General features: G+C 50.3%; 1 protein-coding gene across 1 annotated transcript; it reads right to left on the bottom strand.

Moving 5' to 3' along the window:
• Positions 1 to 11,023: 11,023 nt before the first annotated feature.
• uts2r3 (urotensin-2 receptor 3) lies at positions 11,024 to 12,193 on the bottom strand. The gene has a single exon (XM_056286858.1). The coding sequence runs from the start codon at positions 12,191 to 12,193 to the stop codon at positions 11,024 to 11,026; it is 1,170 nt and encodes a 389-aa protein (XP_056142833.1).
• Positions 12,194 to 24,943: the final 12,750 nt, after the last annotated feature.

Here is a 24,943-nt window from a genome sequence, read left to right on the forward strand (position 1 = left end):
GCAGACACAGTGGGCTTCATGCAGACACAGTAGGCTTCATGCACATACAGTAGGCTTCATGCACACACAGTAGGCTTCATGCACATACAGCTGGCTTCATGCACATACAGTAGGCTTCATGCAGACACAGTAGGCTTCATGCACATACAGCTGGCTTCATGCACATACAGTAGGCTTCATGCAGACACAGTAGGCTTCATGCACATACAGTAGGCTTCATGCACATACAGTAGGCTTTGTGCACATACAGTAGGCTTCGTGCACATACAGTAGGCTTCATGCAGACACAGTGGGCTTCATGCAGACACAGTAGGCTTCATGCACATACAGTAGGCTTCATGCACACACAGTAGGCTTCATGCACATACAGTAGGCTTCATGCACACACAGTAGGCTTCATGCACATACAGTAGGCTTCATGCACACACAGTAGGCTTCATGCACATACAGTAGGCTTCATGCACACACAGTAGGCTGCATCTGAGCTTTGTTTGAAAGTCTGACAGTCGTTTGTCCACAAATGAACTACATTTATGGTTAGAAACTTGATTTATTGGCCAAGACATGTCTAGCTTTTGGTAGTTTATTAAATATAGTCTAATTCTGGGGGTCTTCATGCATGCTCGTTAATCCAGGTGAGGGAATCACAGAACGATGAATCAGTTCATCTGGACACAACGTTCAGTGGGAGAAATGTTTCATTGCTCGTCTAAGGGACTTCATCAGCCTCCACCTTATTCTGTCTAATTCTGGGGTCAACAAATGTGATACTCACCAGCCCATCCTACCTGTGTAGTAATCATATAAATCACTCTATGTTTCTATGACAGACCTGCTGGTGGGAACATTGGTGTTTCAATATTTGATAAAACTTTAATTGAAGTGTTTCAGAATTGGAAAGGCTTACACTTTTCTCTGTCATGGCATTGTGTGTGTGTGTGTGTGTGTTTGTGTGAAGCTGGGCCATAGGTGCCCACTGTGATCCATCCCGGATAGCATCCGGATGTGGGCCACTTCAGGCAATGATGCGGCACTGGTGGTCTTCTTCTGGCCCTGACAAAATGGATGCGAGCCTGAATTGGCCCACGTGTATAACAGCAAATGTGGCCCAAATATGCCAAACCAAATGTGGGCCTTTTTTTTGGCAAAGTTGTGGCACATGCGGCGTTGCTATGGCTTGGTTCTGGCCCAGATCTGGCAAACAGGAGCGGACCGCCCAAGTGCCGTCATTCCACGTGGTATGTGGGCCGGATGAAAGTCAGTGTGGGACGGGTCCGGGCCACAGCAGTTCTGCTATCTGGGATGTGGTTGATGAAGGAAACACCTCTGAAAACAGCACCCAGGTCCCCCCCCCCCCATGTATCCCTTGCACTGGTTTACATCCCAGAAAGAGGCCGGGGTGTCACATCTACCGGCTCTCGGGCTTTTCTTACTGACGGAGTCTTGCCGGTACAGGTGTTCTGTTACCGACCACACAGGAGCGCAGTGACCAGAGCCGAGGGGTGCGGATTACCGTGGAAGGTGAGAACGCCGTGTGGGGGGGGGACATGGAGCAACAGAATGGGCAACCAGCACCCCTAGCTGAACTTCTATTGTCGACGTCCAGGCTGCTGAAAGGCCGCGGAGGAACTCTGCTGTCTTGAGTTTGATTAGGATAGGGGCCGGCCCCGAGTATTTGAGGACGATATGCTGGTCTTTAACGGCTCAGTATGAGGCTGTTGTGGCAATTATTTGGTTCCGCTCTGACATTAAATGGGGAGCGAGACAAACATGTCTCACAGTTTGGTCACACTTTAATATACTATGTTCATGAATATGTTCATCCAAGCCCAGATGCTTGAATGTGCGCCAGTCAGGACAGTGCAGTGTCTCTTATAGGGCAGCTGTCTGTTCTCCCCCTTCTTATCTCACGTCCTCCAGCTGTCATCCACCAAGGCCATGAATCCAATTACTGCCCAGACAGCCTCCGGATGTGGGCCACTTCAGGCCATAATGCGGCACTGGTGGTCTTCTTCTGGCCCTGACAACATGGATGTGAGCCTGAAGTGGCCCACATGTATAACAGCAAATATGGCCCAAATAGGCCAAATTACATGTGGGCCTTTTTTGGCAAATATGTGGCACATGCGGCGTTGCTATGGCTTGGTTCTGGCCCAGATCGGGAAAACAGGAACGGACCGCCCATGTGGGACGGGTCCGGGCCACAGCAGTTTTGCTATCTGGGTTATTTGTTCACACGGAGAAGCCTCTGTTCTGTCACACATGGACTCTCAGCACCTCTCTAAGCAATGTAAAATAACGTTAAACATGGTAGAGCTCATACCGGGTCACAGATTAAAAGTAAGGGCATCCAGGTAGCATAGCAGTCTAGTCCGTCGCATAGCAACACGGGGATCGCCGGTTCGAATCCCCACGTTATCTCCGGTTTGGTCGGGCGTCCCTACAGACACAGTTGGCCGTGTCTGCGGGTGGGAAGCCGGATGTGGGTGCGTGTCCTGGTCGCTGCACTAGCGCCTCCTCTGGTCAGGGGGGGGGGAACTGGGGGGAATAGCATGATCCCCCCCCCACGCGCTACGCCCCCCTGGTGAAGCTCCTCACTGTCAGGGGAAAAGAAGCGGCTGGCGACTCCACGTGTCTCGGAGGAGACGTGGTAGTCTGCAGCCCTCCCCGGGTCGGCAGGGGGGGTGGAGCAGCAACTGGAGCGGTTCGGAAGAGTGGGGTAACTGGTCGGATACAATTGGGGAGAAAAGGGGGGGGGGGCAGATAGCAAAACTGCTGTGGCCCAGATCCGTCCCACACCCAACTTTCATCTTTCTTTCACCCGGCCCACATACCGCGTGGAATGATGGCACGTGGGCGGTCCGCTCCCGTTTGCCAGATCTGGGCCAGAACCAAGCCATAGCAATGCCGCATGTGTCACATATTTGGCAAAGGTGGCCATATTTGTTTGGTGATATTTGGGCCATATTCACCATTCACCACACGGGGCGCTTCAGGGTCACATCCAGACCACATGTTGCCCAGAGCACCACATCTTTGCCAGAAAAGGCCCACATGTGATTTGGCCTATTTGGGCCATATTTGCTGGTATACATGTGGGCCACTTCAGGCTCTTGTCAGGGCCAGTAGAAGACCATCAGTGCCGCATCATTGCCTGAAGTGGCCCACATCTGGATACTATCTGGGGGGGGGGGTTAAAAAAAACTTCTGTGACAGAAAAAGAATAACTTGTCAGTGTGCCTACAGCCACACATAGATAAACTTTATTCATCCTTCTGGGATAAATAAAGTTGTCAGAATCTGAACAGATGACAGGAAGTGCACCGGCAGCCCCGCGTGACTTGAGCCGAGTTAACTGGAGTTTTACACTCTTCGTTCTGCTGTCATAACGTTTTTTTGGAAACTAAACCGCCTCAGTATGAGGTGTACGTTTTCATTTTCACCTGCAGGTGGCAGTCTATATCTAATTGTAGCCTCCACTTGATAATCATTCGGCCTTAAGAGGAAGAAATGGCAACCATGTGTGTAGTATACATATTTAAACATACATGACGCCTTCTCCAGCATCTGATTTTTGTCCCCTGGATTTAAACCTACTTTATTCCAACCAGCCGCACCAGCTCACGTATTACAACTTAACGAGACAATTTGCAGTTTATCAATTAATTTCGAAACTACCCCATAAGGTTGGGTGTCCTTCGTCTGTTAGGTACCGATACCTGCTTTGGCGAGTGGGAGGCCATTGTGATGCCCGAGACACAGCAAAGTCAGTAGATTATCATACAGCTGAATGTCAGGCTAAACCCCGAGTTGTGGAATCCAACCGGGTTCTGTGTGGGGTGAAACACCAACAAACCGCGCGGCATCCCTCCATGGAGATGGGCCTCTCTTCACATGCTCCACCCTGGGGTTCGGATGAGGGGAGTGTCTGAAGGTTAAAGGTCAGGGGAGCTTTGACGCCTGAGTTGACGGGCTCGACTGTTTACGGCCGAGAGAGACGGAGACAGGGAAGGACGGGGATGCGGGACGACGGAGAGGGAGGGAGGGAGGGAGGTAGGGAGGGAGGGAGGGAGGGAGGGAGGTAGGGAGGGAGGGAGGGAGAGGGGCCATATTTACTGTCATCCCCTGGTAAGAGCCCATGTGCGAACTGCAGTGCGTGTGTTGGTTTATGTAACCTCCGGCCTTCAAGGCACACAAGCCAGGGCCTTGCCTGATCCTGGCGGCTGACACGGATGTGTGAAGACAGGGGACGTGATGGGGAGGAGGGCGCCTCACTGTGGGGTTGCCAAAGGAGGAACAAAGAGTCACTGTCGGCCTCTAGGTTTGAATGTTTGCTGTCAAACCAGCAATTACAAGTAGGGAATTTTGATTTGAAAGTTTTTTTTTGGTAACACTTTCTATGAAGCTTGCATCTATAACGCCCTATAAGCATCTATAATTCCCTATAAGCATCTATAACGCCCTATGAGCATCTATTGCATCTATAACGCCCGTACTTTCCTATAATGTGTGTTACAATGACTAACAGCTTTGGCGGAAGACTGTGAAATAGCACTGAAGTCTCATTATGCATCTCTACAAAACGTCAGTAAAACAAGTTGGCTATGATGCCTTATGACATTTGACAGATAAACATGCTAACGATGGCATGTTTATAATGCATAAATCCGTTTTAAATTGACATAATGTATCATAAAGGTGGTTATGAGGTGTTGTGAGGGCGTATACATGGTTGTAGTGAATCTTACAATGACTTATAGCTACACTTATAGAGCATTATAGATGCTTATGGGGCATTATAGATGCTTATAGGGCGTTATAGATGCAAGCTTCATCGAAAGTGTTACCTTTTTTTTTTATTTTGTTGACTAGGGCAGCATAGTTTCTTTGACGAGTCGCTGCGGTGCTTCAGATACAAACGTGTGCACGTCGCTGTGCCCCTCGCGTCGGGGATAATTCTGCTGTAGCCTTAAAAATCGGGGTCATTCACAACGTGAGTTCATGGCTAGGTGATCCTCTTTCACTTAAAACCACGTGGGCTCGTTCCAAAGGAGGCGAGAGCGCGCGCGAGGAGACACGTGCGCGGGGCGAGTGATTGAGAGAGGGAAAACAGATGGGGCAGATTGGATTTTGTAGGAGGCAAGAACGGGTGCAGAAAGGGAATCGTTTTTGTGTGTGCGTGCGTGTGTGCGTGCGTGTGTCTGGAGAGAAAGGGAGCCTCTTATACGCCTCGCAGCGTGAGCTTGGCCCAGGCTGCGGCCCAGTCTCGTCTGCACAGCAGGGCGCTTTCCTGAGCGGGCTGCCCAGGGGAGGGGCACCTGCTCCGGCCTCAAACACTGGTTAGCTAAGAGAAGGAGGAGGGGCCGGGGCGGCCGGGCGGCCGGGCGGGGCTCTCGGGAATGGAAAGACGCTTGGCGGTTCCAGGAAACGGCCATGTGCTGGATTTATGAAATGCCCAGGTAAAGCGGAGTGGCGCTCCCAAAAGACAATATTTGCCTTCTCGCGCGCCGCGCGGGACCAGAGAGGAGCGCCGGCGGCCGTCCCGGGATGAAACGGGAGGGTTCCTGCGCAGCAGAGGGCCTGGAGTTATGGTTGGATCGAGTCAGCCAACGTGGGCAACCACCAACACAAACGGACAGGATTGGCCGGGCCCCTCCGACTGAGACAATATTTTCCATCCACTCGGCAGAGCCGCCCAAACAAAACGTATCTGGAGTTTATCAAACACTCAGTCACCCAGCGGACCCGAGGGAGACGTTAATCACGTGATATATGACGTATGACAAGACACTGGCACCCGGGACCTGCATGGCCAATGGCACGAGTTAAACGAGGCCTTGACCTCGGCCTCTCTTCTGGGCATATTTCCCCTTTACACCCCTCGTGTCTTGGGGCGTTTGTTCTTTAACCGAGGAAGGGACGAGGCTATGGTTTCTAGGTTCAAGTGTTCGATGGTAGGGTTTTCCTATGAAGGGGAGCGACCCAATTTCTTACTCATTTATATTGTGAGCATGCGCATTATACACCCCCTCCTTTTCTCCCCAACTGTATCCGGCCAATCACCCCACTCTCTTCCGAGCCGTCCCGGTCGCTGCTCCACCCCCTCTGCCGATCCGGGGAGGCCTGCAGACTACCACATGTCTCCTCCCATACACAGGGAGTCGCCAGCCGCTTCTTTTCGCCTGACAGTGAGGAGTTTCGCCAGGGGGGCGAAGCGCGTGGGAGGATCACGCTACCCCCCCCCCCCGAACAGGCGCCCCGACCGACCAGAGGAGGCGCTAGTGCAGCGACCAGGACACATACCCACATTCGGCTTCCCACCCGTAGACACGGCCAATTGTGTCTGTAGAGACGCCCGACCAAGCCGGAGGTAACGCGGGGATTCGAACGGGCGATCCCCGTGTCGGTAGGCATTCTACACATTTGTGTATGATAAGCGTACCTCTTCCAGTTCCAGAAGGCTGATTCTCAGGCCTTCATAGTGACATAGACGTTGTTGGTCTGAGAATGAACAGCACATTAACTGTAGATTAAGTTCAAGAATTTAGTTCGATGATAAAGTTATTGGGGGTCTGGGTGGACAAAGACTACCAAAATAAACCTGTTCAAATTTAGGAGGCCCAAGACCCAAAGAAGAGCCCATAAGTAGCCTGCAATGGCTCATTCCAAATGACTATCCTTCTTGTCTATACACGTTTCTAGGTGGACAAATGTGCCGAGAGGGCCTCAGCGTGGTTGTCTGCCCAAGGTGGATGGCTATCGCATTAGCCTTACAACAGAAGCACCCCCGACAGTGTGACCGCACAAAGCGCCGGGTAATAACTGCAGTGGGAACGTTATGCTCAGGGGTAGCCTGGCCAGGTAAATGGAAACACATGGACACTCGTGTAGACTACAGAAGACCCCTGCGGTTCACAGAGAATGGACATAGCTGCAGAAAGAGCTCGCCAAGTCCCATGACATATGCTTTAGGTCTGTGCCTGTCAACCCTGCTGGTATTCCCGATGCAGGAAAAAAAAAAGAAGGAAAAACCCTCAGCGTTCCTCCTCCTCGTCCTGCAGAACTCCAGCTCTCTCCCCCTCACCTCACGCTTCTGCATGCATGCATGCACTTTATGTGCTAACAAATAAAAACTGAAGGCAGGTTTACTTTCTTCACCTTATTTGAAACTCGTTTTATTTACGTTGATTAGTGTTGAGGCTTGCTTGAGGAGGGTCGAAGAATGAAGTGGGGGTTTATAGTTCTCCCGCGTCGACCTGCAGAAACTGAGGCTCTTCAATGTCAAAATGAAAACACCGTTAACCATCGCTAATAGCCGACTAAGGTCTCTCTTGAGAGCACCAAGGAAAACATCATTACTCAGCAATGTAACATTAAAAAGGCCTTTTAACTTCAGTGATGAAATTAAGAACATAACTCGACGAATCGGGGCTGCCTCGGAAAATTCCTCGAGGAAAAGAGTCTTGAACACCCTGGGATTCAAATACAGCACGTCTCTTGTCTGTTTACCTCCAAGGAAACGCACAACGCAAAGGTCGTTCTGGCTGTATTGAAGTTAATACGTCACACCGTTGTTGAATTTTTGCAACACTGAGATACTGAATACCCTTTTTGTGCAGATGAAGGCAGCCAGTGACTCCCATTACAGCTGAAAGCTAGCACCTCAAAAACCCTGATGCCGTGAAACTACCCGAGAGCTCCGCTGCCGGTGATGTTTCATGGTGACATGGGGCAACAGATGAGAGAGAGTAAATAACATGACCAGTTGTGTTATTTTCATAGAACTGTGACGGCCTGGCGGCCTGTCCAGGGTGTCTCCCCGCCTGCCGCCCAATGACTGCTGGGATAGGCTCCAGCATCCCCACCACCCTTGAGGGCAGGATAGGCGGCTTGGATAATGGAATGGGTTATTTTAGATGTTTTGGATTGTATTCAAGATGTACTTTTATCAATCCCCTTAGGGGAAATGTATCTTCTGCATTTAACCCATCCTAGCCGTGTAGCTAGGAGCAGTGGGCAGCCGCCGTGCAGCACCTGGGGACCAACCCCAGTTCTTCTTTCCATTGCCTTGCTCAGGGGCACAGGCAGGAGTATTAACCTTAACATGCATGTCTTTTTGATGGTGGGAGGAAACCGGAGCACCCGGAGGAAACCCACGCAGACACGGGGAGAACATGCAAACTCCACACAGGAAGGACCTGGGGTTTCGAACCCAGGACCTTCTCACTGTGAGGCAGCAGTGCTAACCACTGGGCCACCGTGCCACCCAACAATTTTCATACTTGGCAAAAGGTATCTAATATAAAAAAAGTATCATATATATGTATATATATAAACAGTAATTCTACCAACAACAGCAGCTTAATAGAAGAATTGTGTTTATGACCTCGTTTACACTTGGTTTTAAAATGCGTTTTTTTGCGATCGGAGCACAAGTGGACCAGCGCTAAATACAAGTGTAAATGACCACCAAAACGTTTTGTGAGCCGGTTACTCAAACCACTTGCCAAGGTGGTCCGGGACGCGTTTGACCACATATCTGTTGTAGCGTAAACGCTAATGCGTCCTGATGTGTCCCCGACAAGGACGTAACAGGAAATCTTCTTGTTCTTCTTCTTTGGAGTAACGAAATCTGTTCACGTGGTCAGCAGGACACGTTTTGGAGACGCATGATAGACACAGGTGTAAACGGCGCTGTGTCTCGCTGTCCCCTTGTGATCCGGTCGCCCAAAGCGCGTTTTAAACCCGAGTGTAAACGGGGTCAGTTTTCCATCTGCGAAAAACCGATTTGCATAAGAGCTCTGTATTTCCTTGGCTGTCCGTCAGCAGGTTGTTTTTTTCACCTTAAACGATGCTTTACAGACCCCACCGCCTTCCTCTGTATGCACCCCCACCGTTCGTCTCAGCAAAACTCCACACTCGTGCAATGTGCCCCTCACTCTCACCCCCCCTCTCACCCCTCTCTCAAACAACAATATTTACTCATCTGCGTCAAAGAGCAGCGGGGTTTGCGTGACAGTACAGAACGGCCTTTGAGCCAGACAGACAGCCAGGCCCCGTCCTGCACGGAGACACACAAGACACCGGCCGGCAGATGTGCACGGGGACGGACGGGGAAGACCTCGTGGGGTCACAGACACGCTTGACACAGACGCACAAATAAAAGTCGTGTGTGCCGTCGACCCCGGGGGACATTTTTTTTTTTCCACTCAGCACTTTCGGGGCGTCTTCTCCGCCCCGTGCCGCGGCCTCATCCGTGCTCCTGCGACTTGCTTCAGCTTTCCACCTCCGGGCCGTACCTCTCGCCATCTGCTTTTCAGACTTCCGCCGTCTCTCTGTTCCTCTGCACATCATAATGCCTGACATAGCCAGGCTCATTCCCCAGCTGGCTGAATCTCGCCGTATTCTCCGGCCTCCGTCAGTCTCCCCTTCCCCTTCGGCCGTCTGTTACAGTCATGAAAAGTTAGCCTTTGCTTGTGGTTGTGGTGGTGGTGGTGGGGGTGGGGGGGTGGTGTCAAGGAAAAAAAACTCATCCTCGCCTTGAGAAAGGGAAAACAGTCAACAACATTCACAGGGAGCATACTCTTTATTTAAGGCTATATATTACGCAATGTCATAGTCATCAGTCAAAATGAACACAACTCTTCAAGGCCATGCGAAGCACTGCATGAGTTACACGACAAAACAACACATTTTAAACCCAGCGTGCAGGTGTAGTGATAACAAAAAGATCAAAACGCGTCAGGGTGCAAGGTACACAACGCACGGCCCTCTCGGACACAGTTCACCGTGTCGACAAAATCGCTCCGACGAATGTCTCGACCATGTCCTTGACCCGTCACAGCCACGCGTGTCCTCTGGTAGCGCTCCGAAGTCGGCCCTGGAAATGCTCAACGCGCCCCGTAAACTCCGCTCCTCCGCTCCTCCGCAGCGTTTCTCCTCACAGCAGGTCAACTCGGACTACAGCGGTATCGAGTCCTGTCCGTCCTTGTAGCAGTTCATTACCGGTCATTACCGTAGTGACAAATCACTTTAAAATGACCCATTATTATTATTACCACCAACAAGGTCTTGGGTTCGAGCCCCGGGGTAGCCCAACCTTGGGGGTCGTCCCGGGTCGTCCTCCGTGTGGAGTTTGCATGTTCTCCCCGTGTCTGCATGGGTTTCCTCCGGGGGCTCCGGTTTCCTCCCACAGGCCAGAGACATGTAGGTCAGGTGACTAACCCTAACCCTAACCCTAACCCCAAACCCCAACCCTAACCCAACCCTAACCCTAACCCTAACCCTAACCCTAACCCTAACCCTAACCCTAACCCTAACCCTAACCCTAACCCTTACCCTAACCCTAACCCATACTAAACTGCTGCTAGGTATGTCTGTGTGTGTGTGGGGGGGGGGGGGGGCCCTGTGTGATGGTCTGGTGGCCTGTCCAGGGTGTCTCCCTGCCTGCCGCCCAGTGACTGCTGGGATAGGCTCCAGCATCCCCGCCACCCTGAGAGCAGGATAAGCGGTTTGGATGATGGATGGATGGATGGATGGATGGATGGATGGATGGATGGATGGATGGATGGATGGATGGATGACCCATTATTACAGTACAAGAGTCATGGATTTGTAAGTGATCGCCGTGTTACAGATCCAAGCAGTGATCAGTGTTTGTTACCACAGTGATACATACATTGTTTGAAAAAGCAAATTTATCCCATGATGCATTGCTTTGGTGATGGCTTTTCCAAAGGCTGACATTTTACACTGTCAGAAGACCCACCGTGCATCCCCCTTTAACCTCCGAACAGGAAACCCAGTCCAGTCACAGAGCGTTGGTGCTGAAAGTGCTGTGATCGTTTGCGGCTCGGCAACCACCCGACTCCTCCTAGCCTGCAGGCGGAGGGCTACTTCCTGCTCCTTTGGCGCCTGCGAAACACATAAAGCATTAACACGGAGGACCGTTCGACACGTAAATACGTGTGCGCGCACACAAACACGCACAGCAGCAGTGAACGCCAGGGTCTGAGCGTGGCCACTACTGCAGCGGGCTGCTCTTCCGGCAGAGCTGGTTTGCGGATATGAGCGCCTGGCGGTTGCGCCCCCGTCGTCCCGTCAGCAGCGTGTAGAAGAACGGGTTCACGCAGGAGTTGCCGTACGTCAGGCCCGTGAGGATTCGGTTCACAGTCACCTGCGTCCCCACCGGTACCGTCCTCAGCATGTCGGGCTGGTACAGAGGCAGCAGCTGCCAGACCCAAAAAGGGAGGAAGCAGGCCCAAAACGCCAGGACAATGCCCAGGATGAGGAGCAGGACTTTGGGCTTGGGCGCCCGGGGAGGATACGCGGTGCTTCCCCCGCTGGCCCAGGCCGGCCGTGTCTGGGACACCCAGTAGAGCCGGCCTAGCGTAGCGTACAACGCCCCGATGGCCAGCCCCGGGCCGAGGATGCTGGTGCAGAACAGCACGCTCAGGTAGGCCTTTGAACTCTGCTCGTCCCACGCCGGGACACACAGCTGGCCCTCCTGGTTCTCCCCGTCCTCCAGGTGCAGGGTGATCATCATGGGCAGGCTGAGGGCCACCGCCAGCCCCCAGGCCAGGCCCACGCGCAGCAGGCCGGAGGAGTTGGAGGAGGAGGTGTGGAGCGGACGGGCCACCGCCCTGTATCGGTCCAGACTCATGGCGGTGAGTGTGAAGATGGAGGCGTGCATGGTGAGGAGGTCCAAGCTCAGCAGGAGGCGGCAGCCGAGTTCCCCGAAGGCCCAGCCCGACGCCAGGCTGTCGTAGACGATGAAAGGAGCCGTGAAAAGGTAGAGGAGGTCGGCCAGGGCGAGGCTCAGCACCTGGAGGCGAAGGGAGGTGGAGGAGGAGACAGGGGAGGTGGAGGAGGAGGGAGAGAAGGAGGGGGAGGAGGAGGAGGCGGCAAGGCAAGACGGTATGGGCAGTCTCACTGAGCAACAGGTCGCCCCTGCCCGGCACCTCCTCCTGCCTCTCCTGCGCCTGAGCAGGAGGCCCAGGGTGTACAGGTTCCCCGTGATGCCCAGCAGGGAGAGGAGGGACAGGAAGGAGCAGAAGAGGACAGTGGACGCCAGGCTTGGGGACGGAGAGGCGGAGAGGGAGGGGGAGGTGGAGGGCACAGAGAAGTTGGGGGTTAAAGTGAGGGCGTATGGAGACGGGGAGGGGGAGGGGGGCAGAGAGACTGAGAGCTCCATTATTTGGAATGAAAAAGGAGGTCGAAAGTTACAAGGAGTAAAAACTGTGAGTGTTAAGAGGAGAAAAGCTATACGGGGGAAAGGAGTTAAATATGAAAGAACAGAAAGGGGGTTTGGGTGAAAAGGGGGAAGAAGAGGTACGATTATTAAAGGTAGTAATGTAACACAACCTAATGACAACATCTACACAAAACTCACCTTGGATCCACTCATGAAAGTGGTTCATGTGAGATTTTAAACCATTTACACCAGTTAACATTGTCTTTCCATATACACGCCTGTGTTTTTTATCGTTTTTCCGGAGATGGCGGGTGATTGGAGGGCTCTCGTTAAGGTGGCACGGCTGGTTTAACCAGTACCATAACCAGTTATATATTCTCAACCCGGCACCTCCTGGTTTTACACTTTCCTCACGTTTCATCCACAAGCGGGTCCCATATCACCATGTCTCCATACCAGTTCTAGAGGAGGTTCTAGAGGAGGTTCTAGAGGAGGTTCCGGAGAAGGCCGGATTAAGACATCACTGAGTGACGACTCACAGCAACACTTCCTCTCCAGTCGTGAGGCGTGCTTCACTCGTTCTGCGAGATACTTTTATTAATCCCAGAGGGGAAATTCACCCTCTGGGATTAACCCGGCCCAGCCTTGCAGCGCCCGGGGGCCAGCTCCGGCTCCTCTCGCCATGCCTTGCTCGGGGGCACGGGCAGGAGTATTAAACCCGAGCGTGCGTGTCTCTTTGATACCCCGTGTAATCAGAACATGAATAGAAAATATTATCATCCATTTGGCAACGTGTTGTTTTATATCCAACGTGTTAAAAGAGCACAAACGGTTCTTTTAACGGCACAAACCGAGCGCCAGCAAACGAGGCCGGTTTTGAACGATTTGGACGATAACGGGGTGCAGGGTGACGTCATAGCCTGTAAAATATATAATGCTTAATATCTCGAAAAACATTAAAGCACAAACAACACTTTTGAACGATTTGGACGATAATAGGGTGCAGGGTGACGTCATAGCCTATAAAATATATAATGCTTAATATCTCGATAAACATTAAAGAGCAAACAAACGAGACCAGTTTTGAACGATTTGGACGACGATGAGGCGCAGGATGACGTCACTACTTTGGCAAATTTTTTTTTATCTAAAACTCTAAAAGAGCACAAACGGTTCTTTTAATGGCACAAACAGGCACAAACAAACGAGGCCGGTTTTGACCGATTTGGACGATAATGAGGTGCAGGGTGACGTCATAGCCTATCGAATATAATGCTTAGTAGCTCAAAAACAAAGCAAAAACAACACTTTTGAACGATTTGGACGATCATGGGGTGCAGGGTGACGTCACCGCCTATAAGATACAATGTTTAATATTTCGATAAACATTAAAGCACAAACAAACGAGACCAGTTTTTAACGATTTGGACGATCATGGGGTGCAGGGTGACGTCACAGTCTATCGAATATAATGCTTAGTAGCGCAAAAACAAAGCACAAACAACACTTTTGAACGATTTGGACGATCATGGGGTGCAGGGTGACGTCAAAGCCTATAAGATATATAATGCTTAATATCTCGATAAACATAAAAAACCCATCTTGATAAACATGAAAGCACAAACTGTAGTTTTTGCGGCAGTAATGGGTGATCATATTCTCATTCCCGCCCTGGTTGCATGGGGCGCCAGCTTTGATGGTGGGGGGGACACCGGAGCACCCAGGAGGAAACCCACGCAGACACGGGGGAGAACTGCACACAGAAAGGACCTGGGGGCGGCCCGGGGTTCGAACCCACGACCTTCCTTGCTGGGGGGGGGGGGGGCTACAGCGCTGACCGTCGCACCGCCGTGCCGCAACAACATGGCCGACATGACGTCAAGGCAGACACGCAGGCATTTTAATGGGGACTCTGACACGCGGCGGCCCTCCTCCCTCGCGGGTCAAGGGCCACTGTTGAGCGGCGGACCCACGGTGACGCGTAATGGCGGCGGCCCTTAAAATAACCTCGCGCCCCCCCTGCAGTCCCTCGGAATAGCAGCACGTGTATGTTCCCTCACCACGTGTTCGTTGGGAAAGGCCGCCATTTATTTTTTTTTGGCTGACCCTCTTTTCCCCCTTTCCCCCCCAAAATCCACCGCGGCACGCGCCCCTCCTGCTCTCGCGATAAGGACGTGTCTTTATTCTAAACGTCACAACAGGTCCACCTTGTTCGAGCTTTATAAACCTGCGTGTTTTTTCTTTCTTTTAACAAATAAACCGAAACGTTTGTCAGTTGGAGCTTAACGAGGATGATGTTTTAGATGCAAGTCCTGCGCGATGAAAGATTGTGTAACATTGTCTCCCGCCACCGGGTCATACGGGAGACAATAACGCACACGAAACGGGAACGCGGACCCCGTTTACACCTGGGTTTAAAATGTGGTTTGTGTTTCGTTTCTGTGATCGGGTCACAAGTGGACCAGCGCTAAACACATGCGTGTAGACCACCACCGGAACGTTCCGTGAGCCGGTTCCTCAAACCACCTGCCGAGGCGGTCTGGGACGCGTTTGACTACATATCTGTTGTAGTGTCAACGCTGATGCGTCCTGATGCGTCCCCGACAAGGACGTAACAGGTAATCACCTTCTTCTTCTTCTTCTGCGGAATAACGGAATCCGATCACAAGTGGTCAATTGGAGACGCATGACAGACACAGGTGTAAACGGCGCTGTGTCTCGCGGCCCGCATGTGATCCGATCGCCCAAAACGCCTTTTAAAACCACGTGTAAACGGGGTCGTTGTGTACTTGGGATCATTACATTATATTTTATCCGGTTAATTAAAAAAAAGTGTCGGCGCACCTCGTAAACAACGTTGGATGCAATTCCCTGCTTTCTAATAATTGAGCTGGCCCGCATGCGCAGTGAACTAATCAGCAGCTTTTCTTAAATTAACCGTCTTATTTCCGCCGTCTCGTGCCTACCTCAGACGATGACTCCGCGCGCTGGAAACGACAATATTGTCCCTGGATTTCTTGAGGGGGGGAGGGAGGGGGGGAAGACAAAACCGTTCAACTTCCATGTCGAAACCTCCGTTTCCTGTCGATGCGGGGGCGTCCTGATTGATTCTGCGCCACCGCGGCTGTCCGCGGCTGTAGGTTGTGCGCAAAGGCAGGAGGCGAGAAGGACGCTGATGTTCCCCTTCTCCTCCTCCTCCTCCTCCTCCTCCCAACTTATTGCCTGTCAGCTCTCCTCCCGTCTCCTCGGCTCCTTCTCCGATGTGGGTCGACGCGCGCGCGCGCGCGCGCGCGTGTGTTACGGGGGGTGGGTGGGTGGGGGTGGAGATGGGATGGTCGCGTGAGGTGGGCAGATTTATCTCGCACGTATGGGCCACTATTTGGGCAATAATCTGACCCATATATTCTGAAATACTGCTGAAAGTTGTTCCCTAAACCTCTAAGCCAGTGCCGTTCCTGCCCTTACTGGTGGGGGGGGCTCTTTAGGTGGAGATTGTTAATGACGACCCCCCCCGCTCCACATTCCCACCTCGCCACTACCTACAACAGTAATCCAATATCCACCCTTCTAACATGAATTTACTGATCTTATATCACGCTGGATTAGTACTGTATATATGCATGTCTACATGCCTGACGCGAACAACAGCAAGAGTGGAAGCCAGTGGCGGATCTAGAGATTTTTTTCCTGGGGTGGCAAGACTGTGTCCCAGAGGTGGCAGCTGCCACCCCCTTTGCCACCCTGTAGATCCGCGCCTGTGAGGGGGAGGGGGGGATTCTAAATCGGCGACTTCTGTTTGAGATGAGTTTGGTGCGGGTCTCGTTGACCTTCACCGTGCATGTACATAAAATATACTTTAAAAACATGTTATCTGATTTATAAATGGGGCGGCAACAGGGGTGGCAAGACTGTGTCCCTGTAGATCCGCCCCTGAGTGGAAGTAACGGCAGGTTGTGGAAAATATGTGAAGGAGGCAAGAGGGCCGTTTACACAACATAAGATAATCCATAGATATTACCACACTCCAACAAGACTCTAGAGAATGAAAGTGGTGAAGGACAATTAAAGGTTCTGGGTTCAAGTAGTGGAGGTCCTGAGGAGCTGGTCTGGCTCTGTAATCCCCTGCCCTGACCCCTGCTTTGTGTCTATCAGGGGACAGATCTCAAACACCAAATATATCCAAAGGTGTTTCTTCTGTATTATGGGGGGGGGGGTTTGGTCCCAGCTTCCAGGATCATCTGGAGACGTTGGAAAATGGTCAAATCTGCAGGAGTGACAGGTTGGGTAAATGCAGTGATTGAGACTTCATCCCACGAGTCAACCTACGCTCAACAGGTTATAAGGCAACATGGAAGGTGGGACTACCTCTTGGGATCCTTTTTGGACTCATATAAAGCCTGATGGAGGTCTTGCTTAGATCTGGAGAATAACCAAGAACCCTCGGTGACTGTGGCACGCTCCCTTTGCTCCTCACCGTGTTTCTCACTTCAGTATGCGTACTTGTGTTTACTTATTTTTATATTTTATTCCTTTGTTTTCGTGCCATGTCTAATGGGGTCAGGACCCTGAAGGGGTGAAGTCGGTTGAAGCAGTGTACCACTAGCCCTCCTGTTACTGCTCTTCATAAACATTTAAATGACAAAAAAAGAAGTAAATGGTTACATTTATTCGAGCCACTCTATTGGGTAGCTTTTGAAACTTTATTTGATATAGAAAAATATATACAAATAAAAAAATGGCAATCTTTTTTTTTGTGCCCAGATGGTCCCATCAAGAAAGGTGGGACCCTAAATACAGCAGCTCTGAAACGGTCGACGCCGCAGACCTGCAGGATGACTGTGCCCAGCTCCTCAGTAACTTTGACTAACCCTCCTAACCCAGACAGCACCCGGATGTGGGCCACTTCAGGCAGTGATGCGGCACTGGTGGCCTTCTTCTGGCCCTGACAAAATGGATGTGAGCCTGAAGTGGCCCACATGTATAACAGCAAATATGGCCCAAATATGCCAAACCACATGTGGGCCTTTTTTGGCAAAGACGCGGTGCTCTGGGCAACATGTGGTCTGGATGTGACCCTGAAGCGGCCCGTGTGGTGAATGGTGAATATGGCCCAAATATCACACAACAAATATGGCCCACCTTTGGCAAATATGTGGCACATGTGGCATTGCTATGGTTTGGTTCTGGCCCAGATCTGGCACACAGGAGCGGACTGCCCAAGTGCCATCGTTCCACACGGTATGTGGGCCGGATTAAAGTATCGGGTGTGGGACGGGCCCGGGCCACAGCAGTTTTGCTATCTGGGAAATTTATGCTGAGTAGTTCAGGCAGAATAGATAAAATCCCAACATCATCCCAGTGTGTGTGTGTGTGTGTGTGCGTGCATGCATGCGTGCACGTGCATGTGCATGTGCATGCATGTGCATGCCTTTGTGCGTGTGTGTTGACTTTGCTCTGAATTATTTCATTTGGTGTCCAAGGTGTGCAGCGAGTGTGAGTGCGCTGGTGCATGTGAGACACTGAGCCTTGACTTGATGACTCAGGGGTAGGTTCGGTACCTCGGAGCCAGGCATAAACCGCTCTGATTTTACTGGAACGGCTCTTTAACACAAGTCGTGCATTTGACCATAAATGGTGTTTCAACATCATATTTTGGCAAATAATCAACGCGCCCCGTGAGCCAAAACGCTGCCGGCTCAATTCGGGTCAGCTTTTCGAAAACCTCGAATTTCTTCTGCGGCGGATTTATGTCGTCTGGGTCTTTACGTCCTTATGGAGGACAGGGGGAAATTGTTTATGTCATCATACTGTTGCTAAGATGCTTTAATGTGATGACTTTGGATGGGGGGAAAAATGAGATGAAGACAACGGTAACATGCTTGGGCCGTTTCTTCAGTGACGGGTCGTTATATTTATATGGCTGATTTCTTTTTGTGTTAACGTCTCGGCGTATTCAACTGGGACAAGTAACGTTCAGGGCCCTGGAGTTGTAGTAACAAAGATGCTAAAATCTGCAGGTTGCATAGACTTAGCCACCTACACCGGGCAATGAACAGTCAATAAAGTGCTAAATGTCAGCTCGGTCTAGCAGCAGCAGCAGCAGCTGCCTTGCACAATGGCACCTCTGTGCATGGTAGGTCTGCATTATGGATTTTATGAGCGGGATGGCCTCACGAGTAAAAGGGTGACTCACATGGGCAGAAGTTCCCCTCTGTGTTTCTTTCCTTCTCAATGCTCTAATTCGCGTCACAATACCATCCCGGGGAATCAAGTCACGGCGGCCGGTGGTCTTTAAAGAGACAGTCCTGCAGCCACGGGGATGCAGGTTCGATTCCCTTCCCTCAGCAGTATGCTTAAGCACAACACTCGAGACTCTTATCTCCTCGCTGTGAGATCTCTTTCCTTTTCTCCCCCGTCTTGCTTTATATCCAAACATATGGATGTCAGTGTAAATCTGCAGGTTTGGCACTTTTTTCTCCCGCCGGCGATGAGGCGACTCGCTAACAAGCACTTCGGCTCTCTGCGGGGGAAAGAGGCGGACCGACAGACGTGCTGAGACACCAGCGAGACATTGTTATTTGCTGTCATTTCATGAAGCACTGCGATAACTAACGCACCTCGACTCCGGCCCAATGTCAATACCGCAACCGCTCATATTCAAACACCAGGCGTCTCACGGCCACGCAAGAGACTTTATATGGACATCTGATGCCTGGATTATGGAGGAGATCGACTATACAGCGTAGTACATCAACACTGCCGCATGTCAGACAGACGTTTTAAATGGTAGGCCCGGTAATTGGCGCGGCCCGTAGCTCTGATAGCATCATGCAACGAGTGGGTCCTCCAGAAGCTATCAAAAGTGACTCAGAACCGCCTGTAACCCGCCAAGCTGTTTTTGGCAGGAGAAGACGCGGAGCCCACAGCCGCGGGTTCGCCAGCTCTCTACTCGAAGAAGCCCGATGACTAGGAAATGGTTTGGCGGTGACTAACCACGAAGATCTCTTAAACAGCGGCCTTCGTGCAAGCGGCGGCGGGGATGGACGCCCCACCGCCGGCTGCTTCATACATGTGTTGGCCTACACAAGATAGACAGAGACAGGCAGTAAAGACGAGAGGAGAAAAGGGGGGGGGGGGAGGGGGGAGTGGGGGAAACATACCTATCCCCACAGGGTGTGAGGAATTTGGACAAATACCTGGCACTGGCATGCCAAAATAGGAGCGAGGGGGTAAGAGGGGGCTCGGAGGCCACGAGAGACGAGAAGCCAGAAGCTCCTTCGCACCAAGAGCTGGACATGTGCGACATCGGAGCTCGTTAGAGACAGACCGAGAGGACCGAGACACAGACGACACCGAGCTGGCTGCAGAAGCAGACCTAGACCGAGGTTTAAGAGGAAGACAGGCGACAGGTTACGGACAAAAAGGTTTTAATACACAGAAGTGGAAAGGGAGGGAGAAGGATCATAGGGGCTGTGGAAACAGGTGACGGGCGACGCAGATGACTCAAGTCTAACATGCAAACACGGAAAAAAGGGGGCTGGAAAAAAAAGAGATGGCGCTCCGACCCTCACGCCATGTTGTATATTTATCTGTGTCAGTACGTACCATAAATTCTAATCCGTGTAGACGTCTTATGCAATATTTAATTACATTAACCTGAGCGATGAGCTTTGTTTTGGGGCCTTTGACCCACAATCTCGTGCCCACGGCGGCGTCCCCAGTTTAAACCATTCTACCTCATCTGGTAAAGTCAGGGTCTTTATAACAGCGGGTCACATTTCACAATAGTCTCTAAAATAAACACGTGTCCTCTCATGGTTAGCTGTATTTTCATATTTACATCTGGACAACAGACCTGTACACAGACAAATACGGGGCTGTGTGTCAGAGATGAGGCATTTAGCTAGTTGAAACTTGCCCTTTTGTTTCGTCAACTCAATTTTAATTGTAAAGTCACTTAAGCCACAAAGCAAGTTGGTTCCAAAGTGCTTTACAAAACAACGGCAACCAAAAATAAGCACGCAACACATCTTAAGAGCACAAACAGAAGCAATGCGAATAAAAAGCATAAGACGTAAGATCAACTGTGATGAAATATGACACAATAAACTATAAATAATGAAGGCAAGTCAACAAAAATCATTTTTGAGACAGGCTTGAAATAGCTGTTGATAAATTCAAGCTGAGCTGTTATGAAATTTCAATTCAGCAAAAATTTTTTAACTGCGGCTTTGAATTGTCACACAATTTGCCCCGATACTCTACCGGTATTCCAAAGGAGCAACCGGTCCTCAGCAAGGATGTGCGGCTGGATTTTACAGGATCTGTAACTTTTACAACTTCAAATTTCTACCAAACTCTGAGATGTGCTAAGCTAACACTGGGCTCCTCTCATCGACAACAGGCAGTGGTGGATCTAGAGATTTTTTCCTGGGGTGGCAAAGGGGTGGCAAGACTGTGTCCCAGAGGTGGCAGCTGCCTCCCCTTTGCCACCCTGTAGATCCGCGCCTGTGAGGGGGAGGGGGGATTCTAAATCGGCGACTTCTGTTTGAGATGAGTTGGGTGCGGGTCTCATTGACCTTCACCATGCATGTACATAAAATACACTTTAAAAACATATTATCTGATTTATAAATGGGGTGGCAAGACTGTGTCCCAGAGGTGGCAGCTGCCACCCCTTGCCACCCTGTAGATCCGCCCCTGTCGACAACCAACGAACCAAAAGTGACGTCTGGAAACGCCAGTGAAGGCGGAAGTAGAGATGCTGATGTCCACAGTCACTTCCCCTTTCTGTTTTTTCAGATAATCAGGGGATTCTGTCTCCCGGTGTCCTTTTTAACCACAGCGGAGGATTGTATGTTTCACACCACTTGTTAGCATTGACAAACGTGTGCTCTTGGGATCGGCCCTGGCCCTGTATCAGACCAACACTGTCCAGACTTCCTTTGTTTACTCTATAGTGTAAATACTGCATATTTATGTACAGCAATATGTAGTCAGGCTTTCAGTTACAGCAAGGTGCTTTAATTGTTAAAGGAAACTTCTCGGGTAGGCCTTTGTTGAGCCATCCGGATCTGCTCTACGGCTATCACAATGGCTGGGGGTTTTGTCTCCCCCTTCTGGCAACGAGGGTAATTACGTCTCTTCTTTCAGCGATCTCCAACGAAGGAAATCTGCACCAGTGGTTATCCGTGTCTTCAGCCTCGATCGATTGCTTTCTTTTTTCTTTTCTTTTCTTTTCTTTTTTTTTTAAACTTGAATCCTTCCTCTGAACACCGTGTTTCTTTTTTCTCTGGAACATCAGAAACTTTTCTTGGACGCTTCTTAGGTTTTTTTTTCCGCCATCGCTGCCAAGCCCGGAAGCGTTCTGGTAGAAAGCCCTGAAGACGAGCCAATCAGAGGCATGCGAACGCTTTCATCACACGGAAGCTCAGCTTCTTCTTCTCCCCCCCCCCCATTGTACTTGGCTAATTACCCATGGATGTATTGTAGTAGTACTATAATACATCCATGCAATTACCCCAATCTTCCGAGCCTTCCCGGCCTCCGCCGATCCGGGGAGGGCCGCAGACTACGACGTGCCTCCTCCGATACAGGTGGAGTCGCCAGCCGCTTCTTTTCACCCGACAGTGAGGAGTTTCACCAGGGGGACGAAAGTTTCCGAAGTTCCGCTCTGGCAAAGCAATCAAGACGAGCTGACGTAAAACGCATCACTACCGACCCCCCCCACCACGAGTTTCTTGGGGGGGGATCGCGGGGGAAACGATTATGGGTAACACTTCCGGCGGCAGAAGTGTTAGCTATTGCTGTTCGTGTTTAAAACAAGGACGAGAAAAGTTGCTAACCCACATATAAAATGTTGTTACGGAGCTCGGGGACTGTTCGTGGTTGTACTACGACCAGACGAAACTTAACAACACGCGGCTTAAACGGGAGCACCTCGATCCTAAGCCTGAAACTAAGCCAGACTGTTCCTGTCAGCGACGGTACACTTTCCACCGCCTCCCACAAGACGACGAGGCAAACGGAAACCGGCTAAAGAAATGAAACTTAAAAAAGCCCCTGTAGAACCTGATAATGTCATAAATCCCCGATAATGTAATAACCCTGATAATGTAATAACCCTGATAATGTAATAAAAAAATTGCGCTTGAGGCCATTGAAAATGCAATAAAACCTGATAATGTAATAACTTATTGCATTGAAAATGCAATAAAACCTGATAATGTAATAACTTCCTGATAATGTAATAAAAAATGCACTTGAGGCCATTGAAAATGCAATAAAACCTGATAATGTAATAACACTGATAATGTAATAAAAAATGCACTTGAGGCCGTTGAAAATGCAATAAAACCTGATAATGTAATAACTTCCTGATAATGTAATAAAAATGCACTTGAGGCTTTTGAAATTGCAATAAAACCTGATAATGTAATAACCCTGATTATGTAATAACCCTGATAATGTAATACAAAAATGCACTTGAGGCCATTGAAAATGCAATAAAACCTGATAATGTAATAACTTCCTGATAATGTAATAAAAATGCACTTGAGGTCAATGAAAATGCAATAAAACCTGATAATGTAATAACCCTGATAATGTAATAACCCTGATAATGTAATAAAACAAATGCACTTGAGGCCACTGAAAATGCAATAAAACCCGGTAATGTAATAAATTCCTGATAATGTAATAAAAAAATGCACTTGAGGCCATTGAAAATGCTATAACACCTGATAATGTAATAACTTCCTGATAATGTAATAAAAAAATGCACTTGAGGCCATTGAAAATGCAATAAAGCCTGATAATGTAATAAAGTGCATTTCCCGATAATGTAATAAACTATATATCATAGCTAACCCTAACCCTAAACCCTAACCCTAATAACGTCCCGTTAATGTAACACATTATTACATTATTGGTAAAAAGTTTATTACATTATTGGGACATGCACTTTATTACATTATCAGGAAGTTATGACATTATCAGGTTTTATTGAATTTTCAATGGCCTCAAGAGCAGATTTTTTTACATTATCGGGGTTATTACATTATTGGGACTTTATTACATTATCAGGTTCTACAGCCCCTCAAACTGCAGAATACAGAAATGTGGTGGTGCATGGTGGGCTTAGTCGTCACGGCGTGAACTCGCTTGGCGAGGGCTGGAGTGTCGTGGACGTTCGTCGATGTAGAAGTCCCGCGCTCTGACGGCGGCAGCGCCGACGGCATGCCGTCCACTTCACTGTAGCAAGTTCACGCTTCTGTTACGGTTTCGTGTTTCCACGGAGTCTGCCACATATTGCAGTCTGGGGCTGAGATGTCCAGAGACCAAGAAACCCCCGAAGTGTCTTTGTGCTGCTGGGAGTTCACAAGAGGTTAAGAATGGAAAAGCACAACGCAGCTTAAAGTCGCTCTCCTGTGACAACACCATTTATTACAGTAACGTGCATGGATAAGATGACACGCTGGCCGCTGGCTGGCGGGTCTGATCCTTTAGTCGAGCGGTTAGCGATGCCTCCTGCGGTGCGGGCGACACGGGTTCGCTTCCCGGCCGCGGCAGTTCCTGCGGTTGCGTTCTCCCCCCCCCCCCCCGAATTCGCTACATTATTATTCCACACACCGCTGTATGGGGGTTTGGCGGAACACCCAAATTACGCAGCAGTCACGAGTCCCCTTGTCGGGCAGGCAATGCGGGACGAACCGATGCTGACTTTCCCAACCCGCCCCTGGCCGTCCTTGCTCTCTCCGTTCATTTCCTTAATGAGCTCGCCGCGTTTCTAAACAGACTGACTGATGGACTGCCGGCGTTTACCGTCTGCGGTTTGGTCGAGCCTTGATTAAATGGGCGGACGCTTTCTCGCGCGTGACAAACGGCTGTTGGAGCAGGGCTGATTAGCAACCTCGCGATGAGTTATTGATCCCACATTTACAGCCGCTCGTCCCGCTCCCTGTCCCCCCCCAACGCAGAGGAAAGACGTCTGCGGCCCCGAGCCGCGGTGCTTTGATTTATCACAGCAGTGCTGGCCGACACCCCACAAAGACGCACCCCCTTTCTTTTTGGCATTGCTTTACTTTTGCATAAATGCAACCCACACATTCTGCATACTGCCCTTGTCTTAAGGGTCATTTATGACCCGCCTTCATTAAACCTCTAAATTAAAGCGACTTCATTTAATTCTAAGCCCCAACTCTATTTTGCACGAAGAAACAACCTGTCATTCATCACAGACTTCATGACTATCTGGGTTCTCCCTCGGCGGCACGGTGGCGCAGGGGGTAGCGCGGTCGCCTCACAGCAAGAAGGTCCTGGGTTCGAGCCCCCGGGGGTAGTCCCACCTTGGGAGTTGTCCCGGGTCGTCCCCTGTGTGGAGTTTGCATCTTCTCCCCGTGTCTGCGTGGGTTTCCTCCCACAGTCCAAAGACATGTAGGTCAGGTGACTCGGCCGTAGGTGGCCTATCCAGGAAGTCTCCCTGCCTGCCACCCAATGACTGCTCTGCTGGGATAGGCTCCGGCATCCCAGTGACCCTGAGAGCAGGATTAAGCGGTTCTGATAATGGATGGATGGATGTATGGGTCGGGTTTCCCTCTTCACGGTACAGAAAGACTGCATTCAATCAGTGGACACCACCCGTTTTTATAGGGCCAGACATGACCCGAACATGTCTTATAGGGACCCTAAGGCAATCTCAGTACAGCTTTCATGGAAATATGAACAAAAACACTTCACTTTTTCTAATGT

Source organism: Lampris incognitus, chromosome 9 (assembly GCF_029633865.1).
Source record: "Lampris incognitus isolate fLamInc1 chromosome 9, fLamInc1.hap2, whole genome shotgun sequence".
In the NCBI taxonomy this organism is placed as follows: Eukaryota; Metazoa; Chordata; class Actinopteri; order Lampriformes; family Lampridae; genus Lampris; species Lampris incognitus.

What these genes read in the sequence shown, in the direction of transcription:
- uts2r3 (XM_056286858.1), bottom strand. Translation starts at nt 12,193, where the DNA reads ATGGAGCTCTCAGTCTCTCTGCCCCCCTCCCCCTCCCCGTCTCCATAC.